Raw genomic sequence first — 22102 nt, forward strand, 5'->3', positions numbered from 1 at the left:
TACAGCATGCACTGGATTTTGTGAACCCCACACCTAATCCATGTGCATAATTCTCCATGGCATCACAAAGGCCCCACTCATCCTAAATCTGTCATAGACTACGTTCTGGAGAGCGAGATTCAATTCCTCAAATTAAGGAGCTAAAAGCAGGATGACAGCACATCATGGCCACTTAGAACCAATTAGGTAGGCATGTGAGAGCCCACTCAGTTAATTCCCACAGAAGCCTACACCCAGAGTTTGCTATAAAGATTTGCCCAGGAAATTCTACTGGGCCTAAGGCAATTGTACCCCTCCAAGGCCATGTGAAGCAAATACTATCACTCCATCCCACATACTTTTTTTTTTTTTGAGATGGAGTTTCACTGGCGTGATCTTGGCTCACTGCAACCTCCGCCTCCTGGGTTCAAGCAATTCTCCTGCCTCAGTCTCCTGAATAGCTGGGATTTTAGGCACATGCCACCATGCCCAGCTTATTTTGTATTTTTTGTAGAGATGGGGTTTCACCATATTTGCCAGGCTGGTCTCGAACTCCTGACCTCAGGTGATCCAACTGCCTTAGTCTCCCAAATTCCTGGGATTACAGGCGTGAGCTATCATGCCCAGCCCCACATACTTTTTAAACCACTTGCAGGGGGAAATCATTCCTTTAAGATAGTTTTTTAGAAGATGAAATCCACTACTATACAAACGAATCAATATAATTCACATGATATGATCATTATATTTTGAAATTTACCATCCGCCATGACTAGTTTCAACCCTATTTTCTCAACCACATAACAATTTCATTTCATACCACGAAGCTTCATGCTGCAAACATTTGATGACAAGCCTTCTGATACAGATATCTGAATCTAGTTTAATTCAGACTTCTTGCTTTGGATGATCTTCCCTTCTTTAGCAATTAACTCTTGCTGGTAGAATTTAAAGGCCAAACATGTAACACTAATTTTGCTTAAACAAATGTCCCCTCAAATAAAATATAAGAATATCCATGATTTTTGTGTATTCTCTTCAAGAATCAGGCTTTTAGTTAAATTAGGTGGAAAAAAATGATCAACCGATTATGCTTAAATACTGCTAACTTTGGTACAACTTAATATGTAGAATTTCTCAAGGATTTTCTTGTTAGACTAGAAGAATATAATCTGTCCCTAATTTAGTCCTAATTTAGGTTCATGGATACAATTCATTTAAATTGAAAGATTTTTTATTGTTAGGAACAATATGTGTTGACTGTGTGTAAAAAGCAAATACTTTTTTTAAATTCCCACAACAAATAAGATCTGGCATTCAGAAGTATCAGTTAGATTCACATTTTTCTGCATATCATTTCAAAGAAAACAACAGCCCTAAAGCTCTCCAAACTATTGGCATTGGATCAATATTAAATCATAACTACTATGCTAGAGAGATAAAATTTATTGCAGTGGTTATTAATTAAAGCAAGATTTTATTGCTTTCAGAATTACTATTTGTGATTTCAAAACTCACTTGCTATGCTCAAATGAATGAATGGGCTTGTCTTGTTTTCTCCGTTCTTCTCATTCACAGCCTGCACATAGTATGCCCCAGTGTCACTAGGTGTCGTGGCAAGGATCACCAGCTGATTCTCCAACGTGATGGCTCTGTTTCAGAAAAGAGGAGGACAGTGTCAAAGCTATTCCAGGGAACTTACTTGTAAGACAAAATTAATTAGGCCAACTCTAAAGGAATGACTGGAGTTTAAAAGAAGAGCTGGAAGGGCAAAAACAATACACAGGCTGACTTTAAGACCACAACAATGGCGGAGAGAGCCGCTTCTGATGCAGTTGGCACATTGCAGACCCACTGTCTCAGTCTACTGGTGCTCCACTCATCTTGATTCTCATTCATCCTGATTCTAGCACTTGGCTGTGAAGAAGACAATGTTCTGGAACACATACATCCAGACTTTATTAAAACTCAGAGGTTCCTCTGAGTATGCATAACATGATCAGCTAGAAGAAATCCCTTCAATTAGAAGGCTGGACCACCACAACCCTGACCCAGGGCAAGTCAATTTATTGTGGTTTTCTCCACCTTAGGGGAGCTTCATCAGAACCTTTGTGTACGGATGTCTGTGCTTGTGCATAGAAGGTAAGTTGTCAATGGGCATGGTGCTGCCCACCTTCAACTTAAATTCTCCCATAATTATCAACTCCAGGCCATGTGATTTTCACCTATATTATCTCCCCATGTCTTAGAAGTGCAAAGGACAAGTAAACGGTTTCCTTGACCGTGACCAAGACCTTTTAATTCATCCTGATTCTAGTGGGAAAGGACACTCTGAGACTTGTTTAATGCACCCGCCCTTTCTCTGAGCCACTGAGGCTCACAGAAGTTAAGTCGCTTGTCCCAGCTAACACAGCAACTTAACACCAGAGGAGGACTAGGTCTTCTCACATGCAGATTAATACTCATCTAATCATACCATAGAAAGACTCTCATTATATTATTTTTTTAAAAGAATAAAAACATTAAAGATCCAACTTCCATGCATCCAAAGAACTTTCATTTGAAATGGATGTCTTATGGTATCCTTCACTTATGCTATAATTCTGTACTCTTTTTGCCAGTTAAAGAGGTGAATGAGGGAGGTAAAATTTGTTTAAAAAAATATGAATGTGAGTAAAGTATTCCTTGGCTAGTAAATTTGGCACAGAAGGTAAGATGCATTCTGAGCACCAAAATATCATTTAGTCTAAGCTCTTATTTCAAAAACACGAGAAACATCTTGGGACTCTAGAGTGAGTTTTGTTACCCACCACAGTTGTGTTACTCTATAGGGAATCATAACAGCACTCTCAGATTCAGATAATCTAACATCTTTATTCTGGTAACATTAAAAGCAAGCAAAATGAGTAACTTCTCATGAGGAATTTTAGCATTATAATAATCCTTTTTCTTCCTGCTACCTTTTGCAGAGCTTTTTCAAAAACTCTTGATTTTTATACATTACATAAAATTATCTTAAGCAGTTATTGCTTATTCAGGGTTCCCATAGGATCTATTACTGTTTGAGGTCTCTATGACTAACTTACTTCATGTCTCATTTATGAAAATTTCCCTATTAGGAAGTTTTCAATTTTTAGTCCCATAAAAATATTTCAAAAGAGTTTTATTATAATTATTTATGACTCCTTTATAGATTCTTTTATAGAACCATGGAAATTATTCCATTTTATTTTAGTATATGTTACACTGGCAGCTAAAATTAAATATGAATATTTACTACACATGAAGTTACACATTTAATAGTACAATTTAAAAACTGAATATATAACTTTTTCTTTAACATCTGATTTTTATCATAGTAATTTCAAATATGCCTATTATTTCTCAGAATTATCCTTATAGAATGTCCATGAATTCTCTATATTATTTATGGCATTATTTCAAGATTATTGAAAATAAAAAAGTATATAAAGATAAAAATATTAAAGTTTCCATCTATCTTTAAGCTTTTTTCTTTTAGTTTTTAATTTCTATACAGGTGTATGTCAAAATTCATGAAGAAAAACTGCTACTGCCAAAATGATACCATCAAAATGCTAAATCTTTGGAGAACATGAAGATTAATTTCCCAGAAAACAAGTCTTTGTTCCTATCCAAATCTTTCTGAACAGACCATTTCTATAAGAGAATGACTTTTCAAATGAATATAAAACATCTAAAGCCATTCATCTTAATTTTGAATTCTGATAACTGCTGTAAACCTTAAGAAGAAAACTATGTTTAAAAGCAGTAAAGCAGGCGACATGGGCCCATCCTGTCTTCTTTCTTAGTGGCCCTGATTTTGTCATGGCAACCATGCCTTCCCCCTGCAATCCAGCCATGCAACAAGAGAGAGCATCAGGTGTGGGTCTTGATTTTTCCCCACGTGTTCATGGTGGTGATTTTATGACCATGAGAGGAAAGACTTTTGCATGAAGCTGATCATGGTGATAGCAAAACAGACAGAATGGAAAGCATGTGGGTCTTTAATGACCTCACAGAGCCAATGAACCAACCCTCCTGCAGCCTCTCCTGTCTGCAGACTTCCTAGTTCATGAGGTCAGATACTTCCTGTTTCATCTTGATAAGTTGGGACTGCCATCACTGGAAGTCAAAACATGCCGATACAGATTCACAACAGGACATGCAGTAACATCGTTTTTGGATTTTTTTAAGTATGTGTTCTCTGCAGTGCAAATAAGTCCTATATACCTGTTTCTACATATGTGCGTGCACATAAAATGTTAACAGTGGTTAGTCTGAATGGTACAATTACAAGCTATTTTCTTTTGATTCTACATTTTAATAAAATATTTTCCAATTTGTCCACAATAAATATCACTTTTGCCATCAGAAGGTAACAAAAAGAACACAGGGGCATGCTAGGCATTATGGTAACAAAGTTGAATACTTTGCCCATAATAGGAATTACTTGACTTTATTATAATATAACTCCAGATTACACATTTAAAACTTACACTGACTTCATAGAAAAATTGTATTTGACCCGAGAGGTTTTCCTTTAACTTGATTGAAACAAATGTATATATGGCTTTATATCAAATTACTTCCTTAGTCTTCCCCCATCTTTCTACATTTAAAAATGAAACCTTATAATTTTAAGGTCTAATTCCATGGGATAGTAGTAAAGAGAAGAGGGAAAAAATAACGGAGTCCAATATGGGTGAGATGAGCTGCCGTGCAGGAGAAAAGACTGGTGCATTCATGAAGAACAAGAGAACCGGTCTTGAGGTACCAACTATAAGCACAGGAAGGGTTTTCACAAGAAACCAACCAATCTGTTGTCCTTCATTGAGGAGACTGATGAGCAAAGTACCTGTGTGGTTCAGTAAAGGAAGATCATTTCCAGTGGGTACTTGCTAGGTGCTTCTGGCCATTCTTCACTTGATTCTCCAACACTCTCCTGAGGAACTGGGCACAATCAGTTCTCTATTTCAGAAAAGATGAAACCCATGGCAGAGAGGAACTAGCTGGGGGTCTCTGACCACTAGCATTAAGGTGAATGCCTAGACCCACCTCTTGGGCATGGGGGAGGGAAGGTCACTTTGCTGGGTGTCGACTGGGAAGCTCCGTGCTATGCTTGCACGGCCAGGGGGTGTGGTTTTCCCCATGTCACAGCAGATCAGTTGCCTTTGGGGACATGACACTGACGTCGTAATCCTGGAAGCACAGGATTTATGGTTGGTGAAAACAGCCCACTGGGCACCACATAGGTGCCTGAAGACCAGGAAGGAAGAGTAAGAGTACACATACACCCTGATCACCATTGGAGCAGAACCAAATAACTGTTTTACTATTTAATCAGAACTACTGGAAGCCCCACTCCCTGCTCAGAGTGGAGGAGACAGCAACCTGAACCAGGACACACTGTTCATGTCCCATGAGCTCAGATTGGATGTACAGAAGCTGCAAGAAGTAATGGGATGCACTTTAACAACTTTCCCTTAACAGTATCCGTGGGCCCAAAGGGAGGAGTTCCAGGGGGTGTCCAGAAATATTTTCATGATGTGTTCCCAAAACTTGCAATGTAACCCATCCACTGGTTTCCATGAAAATATAAATTGTCTTTGGTTAACAGTAAGTATTTTGTTCTTTAACACTTACCACAAACTAGGGTGGTAATAAACACATTGATTTATATATTGTGATGAAAATTCAGTCAAATATTTAGTAAAATAAAAACTTGGCCCATAAAATAATAATTTGAGTCTATAGTTTTACCACTACAAACGTTAAAGTAACATTTGACTAGTGTCAATTGACATTCAAGTACATTAACAAAAGGTCAGTGTGCAGGAAGATGCAGAATACTAGTTTGTAAAACCTTAAAAAAACAAAAACACTTAAAACATTCTCCTTTCTAATTAAACAATTTTTAAAAGAGTTGGTTCTAAGGCTTAGTGTTCTGAGTATAATCTGGATCTCATGCCTCACAGTTTAAGCAAGTTCAAGGCAGACAACTTCGAAACTGATGAACTTTCCTTAGCTGTATAATGACAAGAACTAAAACTGCTTTCAAGTAGCTTTGGCAATAATGAGTTCCTGAATGCTCAATACATGTTAAGTTGCCAGAGTGAAATGTTTATTCTATCAAGAGCAAACACTTGCTGCTGACCATTTTCTCTGGGTATAAGAAAAACATTTTAAAAGCAAGAGAAGAAAGAATTTGGGAAACCTGTTTCTCATAATTTCAAACCCACAGAAACCAGTAGTTGAGTTGTATTCATTAACACAATGCATGAATCCCTAGCACAGACCAAGAAGTCCTGGGCAAATGGGACTCCAGCACAGCACAACTGCATACAGGCAGGCAGGCTCGGAGGAGAAAGACAGCCATTAAACTTGAGAATGGTGGCTCTTTGGTAAAAGATATACTTCTGCAGTAGGAGAAAGACCAAAAGGTGATCAGAGAGGGAAGATACTAGAGACCAGTCAAGCCTCCACCAGTTCCCTTACGATAATGGCCTGGGCCTTGCAAAACATTTCAAGTTAGTCTACACGGGGATCCTTTTCTATGAGAGTATTTCTTAATCTCAAAATGGTAAGTATGTGGAAAAATTCACGTGAACTTATGTGAATTCACCTTCTATCCAACTCCTCTATATTGACTGGTTGTCAACTCTTAAATAAAGACCCAGGTGGTGGTAAGTTGCAGGGTGGATTTTCTAAAATGGTAACTCCTTTAAAATCCTTTATATTTGAAATACATTCAGATACACCTTTGTTTTTCCTGTACACAATGATCCTCCAGCATTCAATCACAGAGCCGAACAGTGTGTAGTCAATAAATGTGTGTTAAATTAACAAAGAAAAAGAAGGGAATATCCAAGTATTCATATTTGCATTTTTACCTGGCTATTCCTTTCTGAGCTTGCACATTTAGGTACCTAGAACCCAAGCAAAAACAGGAGTAACTTAACCATTTCCTAAATATCTTTGCAGTGCCTACTGTGTGTATTAACACTGCCCAGGGAAGACACACTGGAGAATATGATTGTTGAACACAAGGGGATATGTTAGTGGCAAGAGCTGTAAAGGTGTAAAGAGATAAATGATGGCAGCATGAAGTGCCAAATGTGTGAAGCCAGTCTGTTCATTTTACAAGGTTTTAGAGGAAAAGTAGATATGCCATACAGGCAGCAAAGTCACTACAAAACAAGCAGGTCCAATCACATCTGTTTCCCTAGTGATAGCTTCTGAAAGTGTAAAAATCTGATGGGATATCAAATTAGCAAGACATGCCCAGTTCTCTAGCCTATAAGGTATTAATAGCTCAGGAACAGAACGGCTGCTTCTGCAGGTGACGTAGGAGGAAACGCCATCCCTCCTGACCCATCTACCCAGGCTCCTTCCGCTGGAGCTCCAGCCAAGGGCTTCTGCATGGCAGGGTGGCACATCCAACTCCCTCCTGGACTGCCAAGCTGGCCTGGGGCTTCCCTGACTGCTCCCAGTACCATGGCCAACAGCAGCAGCAGAGAGGAGCTTTGGTCGATGGTTAGAAAACAGGCAGAGAGGCCAGGTGCAGTGGCTCACACCTGTAATCCCAGCACTTTGGGAGGAAGAGGTGGGTGGATCACGAGGTCATGAGTTCGAGACTGACCTGGCCAACATGGTGAAACCCCATCTCTATTAAAGATATAAAAAATAGCTGGGTGTTGTGGTGCGTGCCTGTAATCCCAGCTACTCAGGAGGCTGAGGTAGGGGAATCACTTGAACCCAGGAGGTGGAGGTTGCAGTGAGCCGAGATCATGGCATTGCACTCCAGCCTGTGTGACAGGTTGAGACTCTGTCTCAAAAAAGAAAAGAAAAGAAAAAAGAAAAGAGGCAGAGAGGGACACCTGCCTGGGTGCACATTGTCGGTCTCTGAATTAAAGCCCAAAGAAGACATGAGCTCAGGGCACTTGCATCTTCTCCTGACCCAGCTCCCTGAGCTACCTGGAACCAGAAGTAGGGTAGAACCTCCCTTAAAGTTAAAATCTAAGGTGGTCTGCAGAGAAGACACCTTATTTTTACACCAGAACAAGATGATTCCACTTGACAGGATGTAACACCATCAATAACACCATGATATTGTGTCTTAATACAGAGAGGCCCTCAATGGAATCAGGCAACTGTGACCTGGATGGGGCAATAGAACTGGAACTGCATCTGGGCCTGATTTTGTTCCTGAGGGCTCATCACTTGGCTTTCTTATCTGTAAAATGGGGATAACAATTTCTTTTGTTAAAGGATACTAACAAAGTGCAAATCGGGTAATGAGGTGAATGAGGCTGGCTCAGCAGCTACAAATTCCTTGTTTGCTAAGTCTAAATCTGGTTCATCAGGGTGTAGAATGTGATTGGCAAGTAAGAAAACAGTAAATGTCATCAACTGTCCTCTTCCAGAGGCTAAATATCAAATACTTCCTAGAGCTTAAGTTAACAGACTTCTGTACAAACACAGCTAGGTCACTGAAGTATCAGATTAGAGTCATAAAACAACCAGAACCATCTACTACCTAAAACAAAGCCCATCTGCTCAAGAGCCTACATATAATGATTTAGCAAAGAGGCCTAGAAATAACTTATCTTCAGACGCTTCCACCCAGATGACACAAACATTAAAACCCGCTTTACAAGACTTTAATGCTGGAAAATCCTGGCCTTTTCTCAACATGTGTTTAAGTGTCATAAATAAAATTGATTCTTTTCCTTTAGGAAAGATGCTGTCTAGTAGGAGGGACAGAAAAGAAATGAAGAGATTACAGGGTAACTATTGATGTAACTGGTGAAGGATTTATTTCATCAGGGACTTTTGCCCAGAAGAAATATATTTCTTATTTATAGCAGTGTTTCTTAAATTTCCTAGCTAATCTTCAAAAGCACTTTAGTCAATTTGTACTTATTCAGGGGCCTTTTTGTTATTTTAACTAATTGTCTCAATGCTAGGCAAAAATAAATGGCCGTGCCAAATTTCTGGTGTGGTCATATGGAGAGGAACGGCATGAACGAGGAAAGTTTACACAGAGCCCAGGTTTAGGCAGGCACATTTCCAGTCAAGACTTTTTCTGCTAAAATAAGAATTCTAGAAAAATAAAAGAAACACGATGTAAGCAAAGTGTGTGGAATACATGTTTTAAGGTCTTTAGATTCTTAAACAGTGGAACGTATCAAGAGTGTAAAATCCACTCAAACTAGAAACCATTAGGAGTGATGACAGAAAGGTGTCTAAAAAGTAGATGAGAACAACTAAAGCTGCTCCAGATGAGGGGCACACCATGAGGAACCCTCCTCTCCCCAAGATACTCTGCAAACAGTAGACAATTCTGAAGTCAGCTCAGTTTATATAGTGATAGAATAAAATGCAATAACTAATTCGGTCAGAAATTAAAGAAATCTGGTCATGGCTAAGCAAGACACAGCAGATACAAGACCATCCCTGGGACGACTGTGCACAGCTGTTGGCATCCGCACCTGTACCCTTTGCCTAGAAGCACTGACCCAGCCATTCCTACTTTGTGGACTGAGCTGGGAAAGCCTGATGCTGGTAATTCTCACTTCTGACAAGTCAAATGCTTTCTGTATCTCACTTTCTTCAGAACGAGGCACTCAGGAGTCTTTCTTCCCTTGTGCAGATAAAGGGGCACTGGGCAGAAGACTTGACCCTCGCTCCATGTGATGCTGCCCACAGAGGATTATGTCTACGTGGCTGGACCAAGCAGCAGCAGCAGCTGCTAGGAAGCAGAGGGCTCTCCTTTAAAAGCAAATAATAGCAGAGGAATACTAGAAAATTGCAAGCAGAGTGAATTGCTTTTTGAAATGCTTTCCAGCCACCTTTCCAGTCTATCACTGCATTTGTTCCTCTTTGAAGGAGCATAATTATTACCAAGGGGTTCCACTCTCGTGTTAGACTCTTTTCAACTGCCGAGTGACAAAGCTGTGCCCGGTAGAGACAGGAGCACCTGCAATGACTATAGCAGACTCACAGCACCTCGAGCACAGCTGATCTCAGGGCTATGGTTTAGATTTGTGTACCCTCCAAAATCTCATGTTGAACTGTAATCCCGTTTGGGAGGTGGGGCCAGGTGGGAGGTGACTGGATTAGAATTTTGGGGTGGATTTCTCATGAATGTTTAGCACCATCCCCTTGGTGCTGTCCTCATGACAGTGACTTCTTGTGATCTCTGGCTGTTTAAAAGTGTGTGGCACCTCCCCCTTCCCTTTGTCCCTCTTGCTCCTGTTCTTGCCATGTGATGCGCCTTCTCCCCCTTTGCTTTCCACCATGATTAGAAGCTTCCTGAGGCCTTCCTAGATGCAGATGCCACCATGCTTCCTATACAGCCTGCAGATCTATGTGCCAATTCAACCCCTTTTCTTTATAATTACCTGGTCTCAGGTATTTCCTTATAGCAATGCAAGAACAGCCTAATACCTCAGTGATGGTGGATCCTCAGTGCATTACTCAAAACAGCTGGCATACACTTAAAACTCAGAAATCCTTAGCTGCTGTTATTATCTCCATTTTACAGACAGAAAACAGAGGCTACTAGAGGTAAAATAATTTTGCCAAAGAAGGTGAAGGATCAAGATTGTAACCCAGTCTTGATTCCCAAACTACAGGGATAGATCTTCATGCTCATGCACAAACTCCATCAACAATGAAGATGAAAATAAATCAACAAGAAAATGCAATCTTTAATGATTTTTCTTCTTTCTGAATGCTACTACAATAGGTATGGCATTTGTGTGTAAACAGAACGTCTGTTGGGCTCTCTGCTTTATCAGACAGCCCACCAGTGCCATCACTCTCTGTGACTATGGACATTGCTCTGGCAAACAAGTGCAGGGAAATGGTCAAACAGCCATCAGGTAGAAACTGATTTATCAACAAGGCTGGGAGCTCTTTAAAATCCTGGGCCCTTGAACTGGGCTTTCAGGAGGGTTTACTTCACCTTTGGTTGACTGTGATCCACATGTCTCTTCCCAGAGAAGGGCTGCCTCACTGTGCAGGTCAGGCTGTGATCCAGGCCTTGCATTATTTACACCCGTATTGGGAATTATTCAGAAGGTGCCAGTAAGCAAATCCCACTGAACCATTAGCCACAGTACAGACACTGGCATCTTTTCAGCGTTCTGAGATTTTTCTGCAGAGAACTTCGGAGGGAGTGAACCTGCTGGCTTTGGACATACCTCCCTAGGGACGGAATCTCCATCTGCTCCTCACTCAGCCACCACCTGGAGTTGCTTGTCACTACTCAGAAGGGGCACCATGCTCCCTGTCAACTCTTCTTCTCTACAAAGCTTCTGCTCTGCCCTCCTTGCTGTCACAATGAGGAAGGCGCATTTCATGGGTCTGGAAATTGCTGTGTGCTCTGCACGCACCACCTCACCTAGCCCTCACAGTAATCCCATATGCATTCAAATTCCCTAGCAGCAACCAGGGGTTAACACCAAGGTTTGCATCCAGAGACAACTGCATGGAAGTCCCTTCTCTGACACTTCCTAGCCAGGTAACACTGTGACAATGGGCCAGCTGCTTGACTGACAGCACTAATGCTCAGGTCAGATGGGGATAATAATTGCATCCATCCCTTAGTGTTGGTAGAAGAATTAAATGAGATATTAAAAGGTGATTGGCACATACAGCTGGCATACACTTAAAACTCGGAAATCCTTAGCTGCTGTTATTATCTCCATTTTACAGACAGGAAACAGAGGCTACTAGAGTTAAAATAATTTTGCTAAAGAAGGTGAAGGATCAAGACTGTAACCCAGCCCCCCAGCCCATGCCCATCCAAATGTATTCTCTCATCAAGTCCCTTAACTGCTGTCTCTGTCACCTCCCTGGCCACAGACCCAGTTAGACACATGCTTGGGAGAGGAGTCTCTGCAAACCTTTGTCGTGATGCCTTGGTCACCTCTCTCTGTTTCTCTCTCTCTCTCTCTCTCTCTCTCTCTCTCTGCCTCTGTCTTTGTGTCACTTTGCCTGTCTCTGTCTCCCCATTTCTCTTAAGTCTCACATCTGATCCCCCCAATGGCTAAGACAGGCCTGGCCTATGGTAGAAAGGATCATTAAACTGGTGACCAAATGCAGGGGTGGACACCACAAACGTTTAAGCTTGAGGAAGCCCCTGGCATTACCATCTACCAGGAGTGCAACTACATCACAGTATGCTGGGTCTCAACAGGGGAGCCCCCACACCACCTAGTTACATAAGTGGGCGTTAAGCACTTCCCCTTCCTATCCTGATAGAACCCTCCTAGGCAAGCCTTCTTTGGTACTGTTCTGGAGGTTATCTTCTCCACTAGGCAGCCGTCAGTCCAGCTAACAAGAGGCAGAGCTGAGGCCAGAGTGCCATCCATGAAGACTAAGGAAAACAGTTTCTTTTGGGGATAGGGTAGATTTCTTCTCAAGAGGTATGAACTTTGGACTTTCCCAGGTAAGGCTTTATAAAGCCCTTTGTTTTGAACATTAGGATGTATCTAAAATGAGAAAATAAGATGGCAACTTCAGATTTGCCTGGGTGAAATATAAGCTATAAGTAATTCAAAATGGGCCATTTTGAGAAAGTCTAAGTATATTGAAAACATTATTAACCACAAGAATACACATGTAAGATACAGGCAGGAAGCAAATTTAGGTAATATCACTCTTAGTTCCCAGACAACCCCACACAAAAATAGAAACAGGAAAAAATGGATAAAAATAGAAAAAAAGGGCAGCAGCCACTCCTCCCAACTGTGTCCATTGCTTGCCATGGTTAATGATCGTGCAGTTCATTTCCATGACAAACACAACACAATAACATAAAACGTAACTGCTCCATTCATCTCCTTGGAGAACTGCAATGTGGTTTGTTAGGTTGTGATATGTTTGCTCTTAGTCCTCGGCCACATTTTTCCACAGGTGTTTTAGGTTTGCCACAAGCAGTATGTAATGGGGCATCCTGGTCCAAAATGATTCAAACAAACAGGCGCGAAGTTCTGCACAGGACCAAGGCTGAAGAAAGTTCTTTGCCAGGGTCTACACAGGTAATGTGGTCTCTGCTGGGTGGAGAAGGCAGGGAAAGATGAACATCACAGAGCTCTGGGGCCCAGCTCTTTACCCATCTGTTGGGGCACATAAGCCTTCTCGTGGTGGGCAGAATAATGGCCCCCAAAGACATCCATGTCCTAATGTGGACATCCACATCCTAGAGAAATGTTACTCACATGGCAAATGGACTTTGCAGATATGGTAAAGTTAAGGATCTTAAGATGGGAAGATTGTCTTGGAGTATTTGGGTCGGTCCATGTGAGATAAGGTCCTAGGAGTGAGAGAGGAATTAGAAGAGTCAGAGGCAGAGGGAAGGGTTATGCTGCCAGCTTTGAAGATGGAGGGAGGGCTACAAGCCAAGCGCCAAGCATTTGCAGTCTTTCCTTGTCTTTGACCTTACGGCCTTAGCATGCAGTTTGTGGTAGCAATAGAGATCTACAGAAGGAGGAGGGCCTTGAAAATTCACACTGAAAAGAGAAGCACAAAAACTAGAATAGCTCCATAAAAGAAGAAGGGGGGCAAAGAAGGCAGGCCTGCTACAAGGAGGTGACTTGGAAGGAGAAAAAGGGTTTAAAGAGAAGTTTTTTCATTCCCATTAGTTGGGTCATTCTTTGACAGACCACTGATGATCTGAATTGCTTTGACAGTATTTCTTCTTTGGATGATGTCTTTCCTGTTTTGGCTTTGCCAACAAGCAAAGACTAGCACTAGATATGTTTCATTCATGTGTTCACTAACTCACTCACTCTTCCAAGAAACAATTATTGAGCACTTACTGGGGGATTTACTAATAGATAAAAGAATATCAGGGGTCTATAATTCTACAGTCTATAGTCTCCGCAGGGGAACTGCTATGATCTCTAAATACCATTTGCCACAGAAAGAAACCAGTGCTTTTTAGAGAAATGGTTAATTATGGGTCAGGGCAGAAAATGTACAAGAGGTTCCCAGAACATCTTACAACATATAGCAAGAAAGCAAACACTATGTCATGTCACAAGAACATAAGAGTCAACCTGAAGAGGCTCCTGCTACCCTAGAAGGGGACAGTTTAAGCATCAATACAAAGGCATTCAAGTAAAAGAGGAAAAAATGAACTCTCTCAATTTGCAAATGATGTGATCTACACAGGAAATATGAAGGAATCTACAAAGCAAAAATGACAACAACACTCACTGAACTAATAAGTAAGTTCAGCAAGGGTTACAGAAATCAAGATACACATACAAAAAACAATCATATCTTTTAGTAGCATAAAATAGCACAAATTTCTTTTTAATGAATGAATAAAAATTTTATGTACTTATGGTGTACAACATGATATATGAGTACATTGTGAAATGGTGAAATAAAGCTAATTAACCCACACATTACTTCATGTATTCTTTTTGTGGTAAGAACATTTAAAATCTACTCTCTCATTAATTTTCAAGTATACTCTATATTATTAACTATAGTCAACATGCCATGAAACAGGTTTCTTGAATTTATTCCTTCTAACTAAAATTTTGTGTCCTTTGACCAATATCTCATTTCTATATAATTATATTATATATTTCTATATAATAGCAATGAACATGTGAAAACCAAAACTAAAATATAGTATCATTGACAATCACTCAACAGAAATAGGTGAACATCTAGCAAATATGTGCAGAACTTGTACACTGAAAACTACAAAAATACTAAAGAAAGAAATCAAAGTTCTACACAAATGGAAAGAGAGAGAAAGAGTTCATGGATTAGAAAATACAACAAAGTAAAGATAATGGTTTTCCCCAAACAGGTCTATATGCTTAATGTGATTCCTATCACAGTTCAGCAAGACTTTTTCTATAGATATAGAAAATATTATCCTAAAATTAATATGTAAAGGTAAAAGAATTAGAAGAGCAAAAACAATTTTGAAAAGAAAAAAGCGGGGGGAATAAGTCTACCAGATATACAGCTATATTCAGACAGTGTGGTATTAGCAAAAGACAAGACAAATAGGTCAATGAGGCAAAATACAGAACGCAGAAAGAGATCCATAACAGTATGGCCAATGGATTTTTTACAAAGGGCAAAAACCAGTCAGTGAAGGAAGGAAAGTCTTTTCAACAATGAAGCAACTGGAGATTCATAAGAAAAAAGAAAACTGACCTCAGCCAAACTCTCACAGAACTGATGCAAAAATAAACTCATAATAGATCATATGTACACATTTATAAAACTGTAAAATTTTTAGGGGAATATATCAGAGAAATTGCAGAGTTTTTAGATATGACACCAAAAGCATAATTCATGAATTTAAAAATTCAGTCAATTAGACTTCATCAACATTAAAATGTTTTGTTCTGTGAAAGACTCTATTAAGAGGAAAATACAAGTGGCAAACTGAAAGAAAATATTTGCAAAACACAAATTTGATAAAAGATACATAATTAGAATATATAAAGAACTCTTAAAAGTCAACAATTTTTAAAAAATCCAATTAGAAAATGGACAAAGCGGGTCAGGTGTGGGGGCTCATGTCTGTAACCCCAGCACTTTGGGAGGCTGAGGCAGGCGGATCACTTGAGATGAGGAGTTTGAGACCAGCCTGGCCCACATGGTGAAACCCCATCTCTACCAAAAATACAAAAATTAGTCAGGCGTGGTGGTGTGCACTTGTAGTCCCAGCTACTTGGGAGGCTGAGGTGGGAGGATTGCTTGAACCTAGGAGATGGAGGTTGCAGTGAGCCAAGATCACAGCATTGTACTCCAGACTAGGTGATAGAGTAAGACTATGTCTCAGAAAAAAAAAGAAAAGAAAAAAGAAAAAAGAGAAAGAAAGAAAGAGAAAAAGAAAGAAAGAAAGAAAGAGAAAGAAAATGGGCAAAGGACAAGAAGAAGCATCTGACCAAAGAGAAAATATAAATGGCAAATAAGCGCATAGCCATTAGGGAAATGCAAATTAAAACCATGATGACACATCCCTCCACACTATTAAAAAGACTAACATAAAAAAATAGTAATGCAGAGAAACTGGATCTCTCATATGCTGCTGGAGGGAATGAAAAATGGTATAGCCACAGAAGAAAATACTTTGGTAGTTTTCCAAAAAGCTAAACATGCGCTTACCATTTGACCCAGTGATTTTACTCCTGAACATTCAACCCAGAGAAATGAAAATGTACATCTATGCCAAAGCCTGTATAGAAATGTTCATAGCAGCTTTATTTGTAATAACCAAAACCTTGGAAAAAAATACACAAAAACAAATGTTCCTCAATGTGAAGAGTTAAATTGCTACCTCCATTGTGCAGAATCCTGCATCACAGTAAAAAGGAAAAAGCCATTGATACATGCAACTTGGATGGGTCTCAAGAAGATTACGTTAAGTGGGAGGAAAAAGCCAATTTCAAAAGATCACCTAACGTAGAGTTCCACTTACATAACATTCTCAAGATGAGGAAATTGTAGAGATGTAAAACAGATTAGCGGTTGCCAGGTTGGGAAGCTGCTGGGAAAGAAGGTCTGACCATTACTGGGCAGCACAAAGGGGATGGATGTCCGTGCTGATAGAATAGCTTTGTATCTTTTTTTTTTTTCATGCAGGATCTCTTTCTGTCCCCCAGGTTGGAGTGCAGCAGCATGATCACAGTTCACTTCAGTCTTGACCTCTAGAGCCTCCTGGGCTCAAGTGATCCTCCCAGCTCAGCCTGCTGAGTAGCTGGGACTACAGGTGTGTGCCACCATGCCTGGTTAATTTTTAATTTTTTTTGTAGAAAGAAGGTCTTGCTATGTTGTCCAGGCTGGTCTTGAACTTCCAGGCTCAAGTGTTCCTCCTGCCTTGGCCTCTCAAAGTGCTGAGATTGAAGGCACAAGACCAGCCCAGTTCTGTATCATGGTTGTAGCGGTAGTTACACACATCTGCACATGAAGTAAAATGATACAGAACTACACATACACGTTGTAAGAGTGTCAATCTCCTGGTTTTGATATTGTACTATAGTGATGTAAAATATAAACATTGGGTGAATGGTACATGGGACCTCTCTGAATAGATTTGGCAACCTTCTGTGAATGTATAATTATGTAAATTTCAGAGTAAAAAGTTAAAAAGATAAAAGAACAACTCTGCTAAAGAAAAGAAAAAAGGAATACCCCAACTTACTCTATCAGAGCAGAAAGACTAAACTAAAACTAATAAGCTATTTCATCCTCCAGCTGGTCAGCAGAGAGTTCTGGCTGGAGTTTTCAGGGAGACACAAATGCTGGAGTTTGAGAACTGAATCACAAAACAGGGCGAAGCACGTGAAGACAGAGGTAAGAAAACCCAGACAGAGAGCTCAAAGTGCCAAGGCCCTGCAATGGGACAGGCTGGGCGTGTTTCAAGGGCCAAGGGAGGCCGAGGAGGCAAGAGGAGAAGGAACCAGAGAGACAGAGAAGATATGAGCTGGGAGCAGCCACAGCATCTGGAATTCTCAAGGCCTTGCTCAGGGTCCTTATCAATGAGAAGGACTCATCATCAATTTACCCCTCCCGGACCCTCTTGCCTGTTTTCATCACACCCGATGATTCGGTTGTTCAACCCTTAGGGCTGAGGAGAGAGGACAATAGAGAGAGCACATTGACAATCTACAATGGACATAAATAAATTATATAAATGTAGCCATAGGAACTCAGAATGCACAGCTGAGGTCAGTTAGTGAATTTTTTAAAAAAGGATTAAACATTCAGTAGACTCTAGGGTCATGAAACAGGAATTCATGCTTTTAATTATAACCTTGCAATGACATTGAAAAGAGAATAAATTATATGCACTATGCTCCAAAAAGAAGTGAAGACATATTAGAAAAGTTTTCATTTACCCAACCACAAGGAGGGGGGAAAATGTTATGTTGATGAAATACTACATTCAGCTATTTTTAAAATCCAGTTATAAGAAATAGTTAATTACACAATAATGTCTTATAAATGAAATAGTGATGTGCCTTATTTAATCATCCACATCTATGTCTTCCCTTGCTCAAAAATTGTCAGGTTGGTCTGGCTAGTTTAAATGCACTTTGGAATATATTAGGAAAATAAAATAAATTTGCCAAAAATTTCATTCCATTTTGCAGACACCTGAGTTCAGGATATTTCTATTAGGGTGGGAAAGACAAAGGGGTCAGTGTAAAAAGAAAGTTAAAGGGTGCTCAACCAGAGCCAAGAACTGTGACAAGGACAAGTCTCCTAGGCCAAGACAAAAACTGGGCCAGGCTGCTGGGATACCCAGGCTTCCAATGCATCACAGTTTCTACAGGTCAGTAAGATATCTCAAAGGGTATGAAGGACTTTTCTCTTTTGATTCAGGGATTAGGTATTTGTGTATTTAGGAGTGATTTGGATGAAAAACTCTGAGTCATTTGGTATGTGATGGCAGAGAAAACAGTACTTGGCTTTAAAAAAATAAAAGATGGTGACTGGATGCGGTGGCTCACTCCTGTAATCCCAGCACTTTGGGAGGCCAACGTGGGTGGATCATGAGGTCAAGAGATCAAGAACATCTTGGCCAACAAGGTGAGACTCCGTCTCTTACTAAAAATACAAAAATTAGCCTGGCATGGTGGCAAGCACCCATAATCCCAGCTACTCGGGAGGCTGAGGCAGGAGAATCGCTCGAATCCAGGAGGCTGAGGTTGCAGTGAGCTGAGATTGTGCCATTGCACTCCAGCCTGGGGGACAGAGTGAAACTCTGTCTTAAAAAAAAAAAAAATTGGCCAAGCATGGTGGTTCATGCCTATAGTCAAATAAATAAAATAAAATTAAATTAAATTAAATCAAATTAAATTTTTAAAAAATGGCAAGTAGTGTAGCTGAGCACACATCAATCCAGGTAGAAATGCTCACCAATGAATAATGGGAACTAAGATCCTTACATCCATTACTCCAATGCCAGCTGGCTAAGAATCGAGAGAACAAAAGATTTTTAAAAATAAGGAAATGAAACTGTTGTGTTCCCTCATAATTACACAGGCTGGAAGCCTCCTAATACAGTATGCCAGGATATGAAATGCAAACCCTGCTCCGGTGAAACCTGCCCAACAGAAAGGCTGGGGACTGGGAGCTGAACCCACACCCCTGCTGCAATCTCACCAAAAACATCTATTGTTTAAAATCTTGTATACTTCAAGGTTATCATAAAACCTGCGTAGTAATCTAAACAGTAACAAAGTTCTGAGAAAGGAATATTGTTCCATCTCATGGAGACAAGAACCCCAAACTTCACCTAGGCGACAAAGAAAGAAAAGCATAGAATAAATAAGAGAAAAACCCCATGAACTAAGTATTCACTTTACAATAATTTAGTCAGTAAATTTAGATACATAAATCAAAAGCACCTAGTGCCAAATTTAGCATTTGGAGGTGCATGTACACTCAGGCAAGGGTAGAGAGAAGCCATGGGTCCAGTATGTCAATTTTAGGATAAACAGGATCTAACATACTCATATGCCTTCAGCACAGAGAAGCCAGAAGGGGTCTCAAGTGAATAACTGGGAAAATGGAGAGACATGCCACAATTTCAGACAGAAGAATTATTGGATCATAAAGATACTACTTCTTTCCAGATTGAGTTGCCAAATTTAACACAATTTTAAAGTATGTACCAAATGAATGTTTTGAAAATGAAAAATAAATATTTTGAAGTTTATAAGAAGAAACAGAAAAGTAATAAAAAGCCCCAAGATTTTTTGAAAAGAAGAAACATGAGGGACTTATTCTACTGGTTATCCAATGACATTAAATCCATACTATTATAAACAATGATTGAATAATAAATAATTGAGGGGGAAGAGACAAATCTTCCTTACACGGGAATTCAAATTAATAAATGTAGAAGAATGAGGGAAAGAGAAAAATGACCATTAGAAATCCACAGAAATAGTTACTAGAGGCAAGATCCACTGATGAATGCTAAAATTAGTGGGCACAACTTCAAAGAAAAGCAGAATATGTGCATAACCTCAAAGTATTGATGCAAAATATTAATTAATTTTTTGTAGCCATTTTAATGTGTGTCTACAAACTCATTGATACTTCTCCCTCTGGTAGGCAGGGGGGTGCTAAACTACTCTCCCCTTGCATGTGGGCCAGGCTAAGAGACTCGTTTCTAAAAACAGAACCTGGAAAGGGAACAATGCTGGCTGATTTTGCCTTAACCAAGTGACCACACTGCCACTGCCACTGCCAGTGACAAGTCATGTTAATGCCATGAGCCCTGAGATGATGAGTCAGCTTGACCATGAGAAACCACCAGACAAGCCCAAATCGATGGGCTTTTAAAAAGCAATGGGTCAGCACTCATCAAGAGTATCAAGATCAAAAAAGACAAGGGAAGATCAAGAAATGGTCACAGGTTGGAGAAGTCTACAGAGACACACACAGTGACTCAATGAAACACAGGAGTGTGGAAAGAATCCCAGAACAGGAAAAGAGCAGTAGGAGAAGAATTGGGAAAATGGGGAAAATGTCTCTAGTAAACGGTACTGCACCAATGCAAATTTCTTAGTTTTGATAAATGGACTAGGGTCATGTAAGATGAACATTACGGAAATCTGGGTGAAGGGAATACCAGAACTCTCTTGCAACTCTTTTATAAGTCTAGTTATTTCAACATAAAAAGTGATTCAGATTATTTTAAAAGCAACAACAAAAAGTTGACATCTTTAGGTTCACAGAAAAGTGAGCCTAAAGACAGACCATAGTGGATATAAATGATTAATATATAATAAAGAGCTATAAATCAATAGGAAAGAAAGATAGTTCAGAAAACACCAAGGAAATATTCACTAGCCATTTAGAAAAGTTTAGACTCTTAACTTATGCCATACAGCAAAATAAAATTCCAGAGGGATTTTCCAAAGGAAAAGAAATTGTGGAGAAACTTCAATTATGACATACACAGCATGGAATATGATACGTATTTAAAAGTATAAATTAGATCTATATAAATGGGGTTCCATGATTCTTTTGTAGGTATTAAGCATGAAAAGATACAGTAAAGCATATAAAATACGATCTAATTTTTTAAAACAGTGGCAATAAAAACCGTGTGTGTGGGTGTGTGTGCATGCACACACACACATACCTCACCCTTGCACATGTACATGTCTGTATGAAACTAAATGACTATACAGAAAAATAAGAAAATATACATTAGGAAATATACATTTCCCTCCACATTTATATATGTGGAGGGAAAGAGAAAAAAGAAAAGGCGAAAGCAGCAAAAAGGGAAAGGGGAAAAAATGAACCTTTTAAAAAGATGTATATGGGACAGGTATGGTGGCTCACACTTATAATCTCAGCACTTTAGGAGGCCGAGGCTGGAGGAATACTTGAGGTCAAGGGTTAGAGATGCCATCTCTACCAAAATTTAAAAATCAGCCAGGCACAAGGGTACACATGTGTAGTCCCAGGTACTTGGGAGACTGAGGCAGTAGGATCGCTTGAGGCCAGGAGGTTGAGGCTGCAGTGAATTATGACTGCACCACTGCACTCCAAAGCCTGGGAGCCAGAGCAAGACCCTGTCTCAAAAAGGAAGGAAGGAAGGAAGGAAGGGAGGGAGGGAGGGAGGGAGGGAGGGAGTCAACGGGGAGGGGAGGGGAGGGGAGGGAAGGGCAGGGGGCAAACATCACATTTATGTATATCTAAAGTAAAACTTAGGTAAGTATATACCTAATTGCTAAATTTGAACTGTCTAAACATAACAATTATGTAATAAACTTGACTGCATAACATTGATAACTTGAGTCTCTTTGAAAAATAAGAAAACTGAAAAGCCAATGGGCAAAAACGTGTACAGCAAATAAAACATTCATTTCAAAATTAAAAATGAGTAATACAAATTTGAAAAATGCTCAGCCTCATTAATAATCAAAAGAAACAAAAACAATGAAAGCTACTTTTGTTATCAAACCTGGGGGTGTACAAAGGCACCCAAGTGCCCAGAGATGTTGGCTTGAACCACGGTGGTCATGAGGGAGACGGGGAGACTGTAAGAAGTGGTTACACTTGGGTATGTATTGAAAGTGGGGCT

General features: G+C 39.9%; 1 protein-coding gene across 1 annotated transcript in view; it reads right to left on the reverse strand.

The window, feature by feature from the left end:
- The window catches only part of SDK1 (sidekick cell adhesion molecule 1), a 652070-nt gene that overhangs the window by 433334 nt on the left and 196634 nt on the right, over positions 1–22102 (reverse strand). The window contains exon 4 of the mRNA XM_021675988.2: positions 1498–1631. Coding sequence (XP_021531663.2) covers positions 1498–1631 — 134 coding nt within the window. The remainder of the gene's footprint in view (positions 1–1497; positions 1632–22102) is intronic.

The sequence above is a fragment of the Aotus nancymaae genome, unplaced genomic scaffold (genome assembly GCF_030222135.1).
Source record: "Aotus nancymaae isolate 86718 unplaced genomic scaffold, 86718_ANA_hifiasm-v0.15.2.pri h1tg000015l_0, whole genome shotgun sequence".
Classification (NCBI taxonomy): domain Eukaryota; kingdom Metazoa; phylum Chordata; class Mammalia; order Primates; family Aotidae; genus Aotus; species Aotus nancymaae.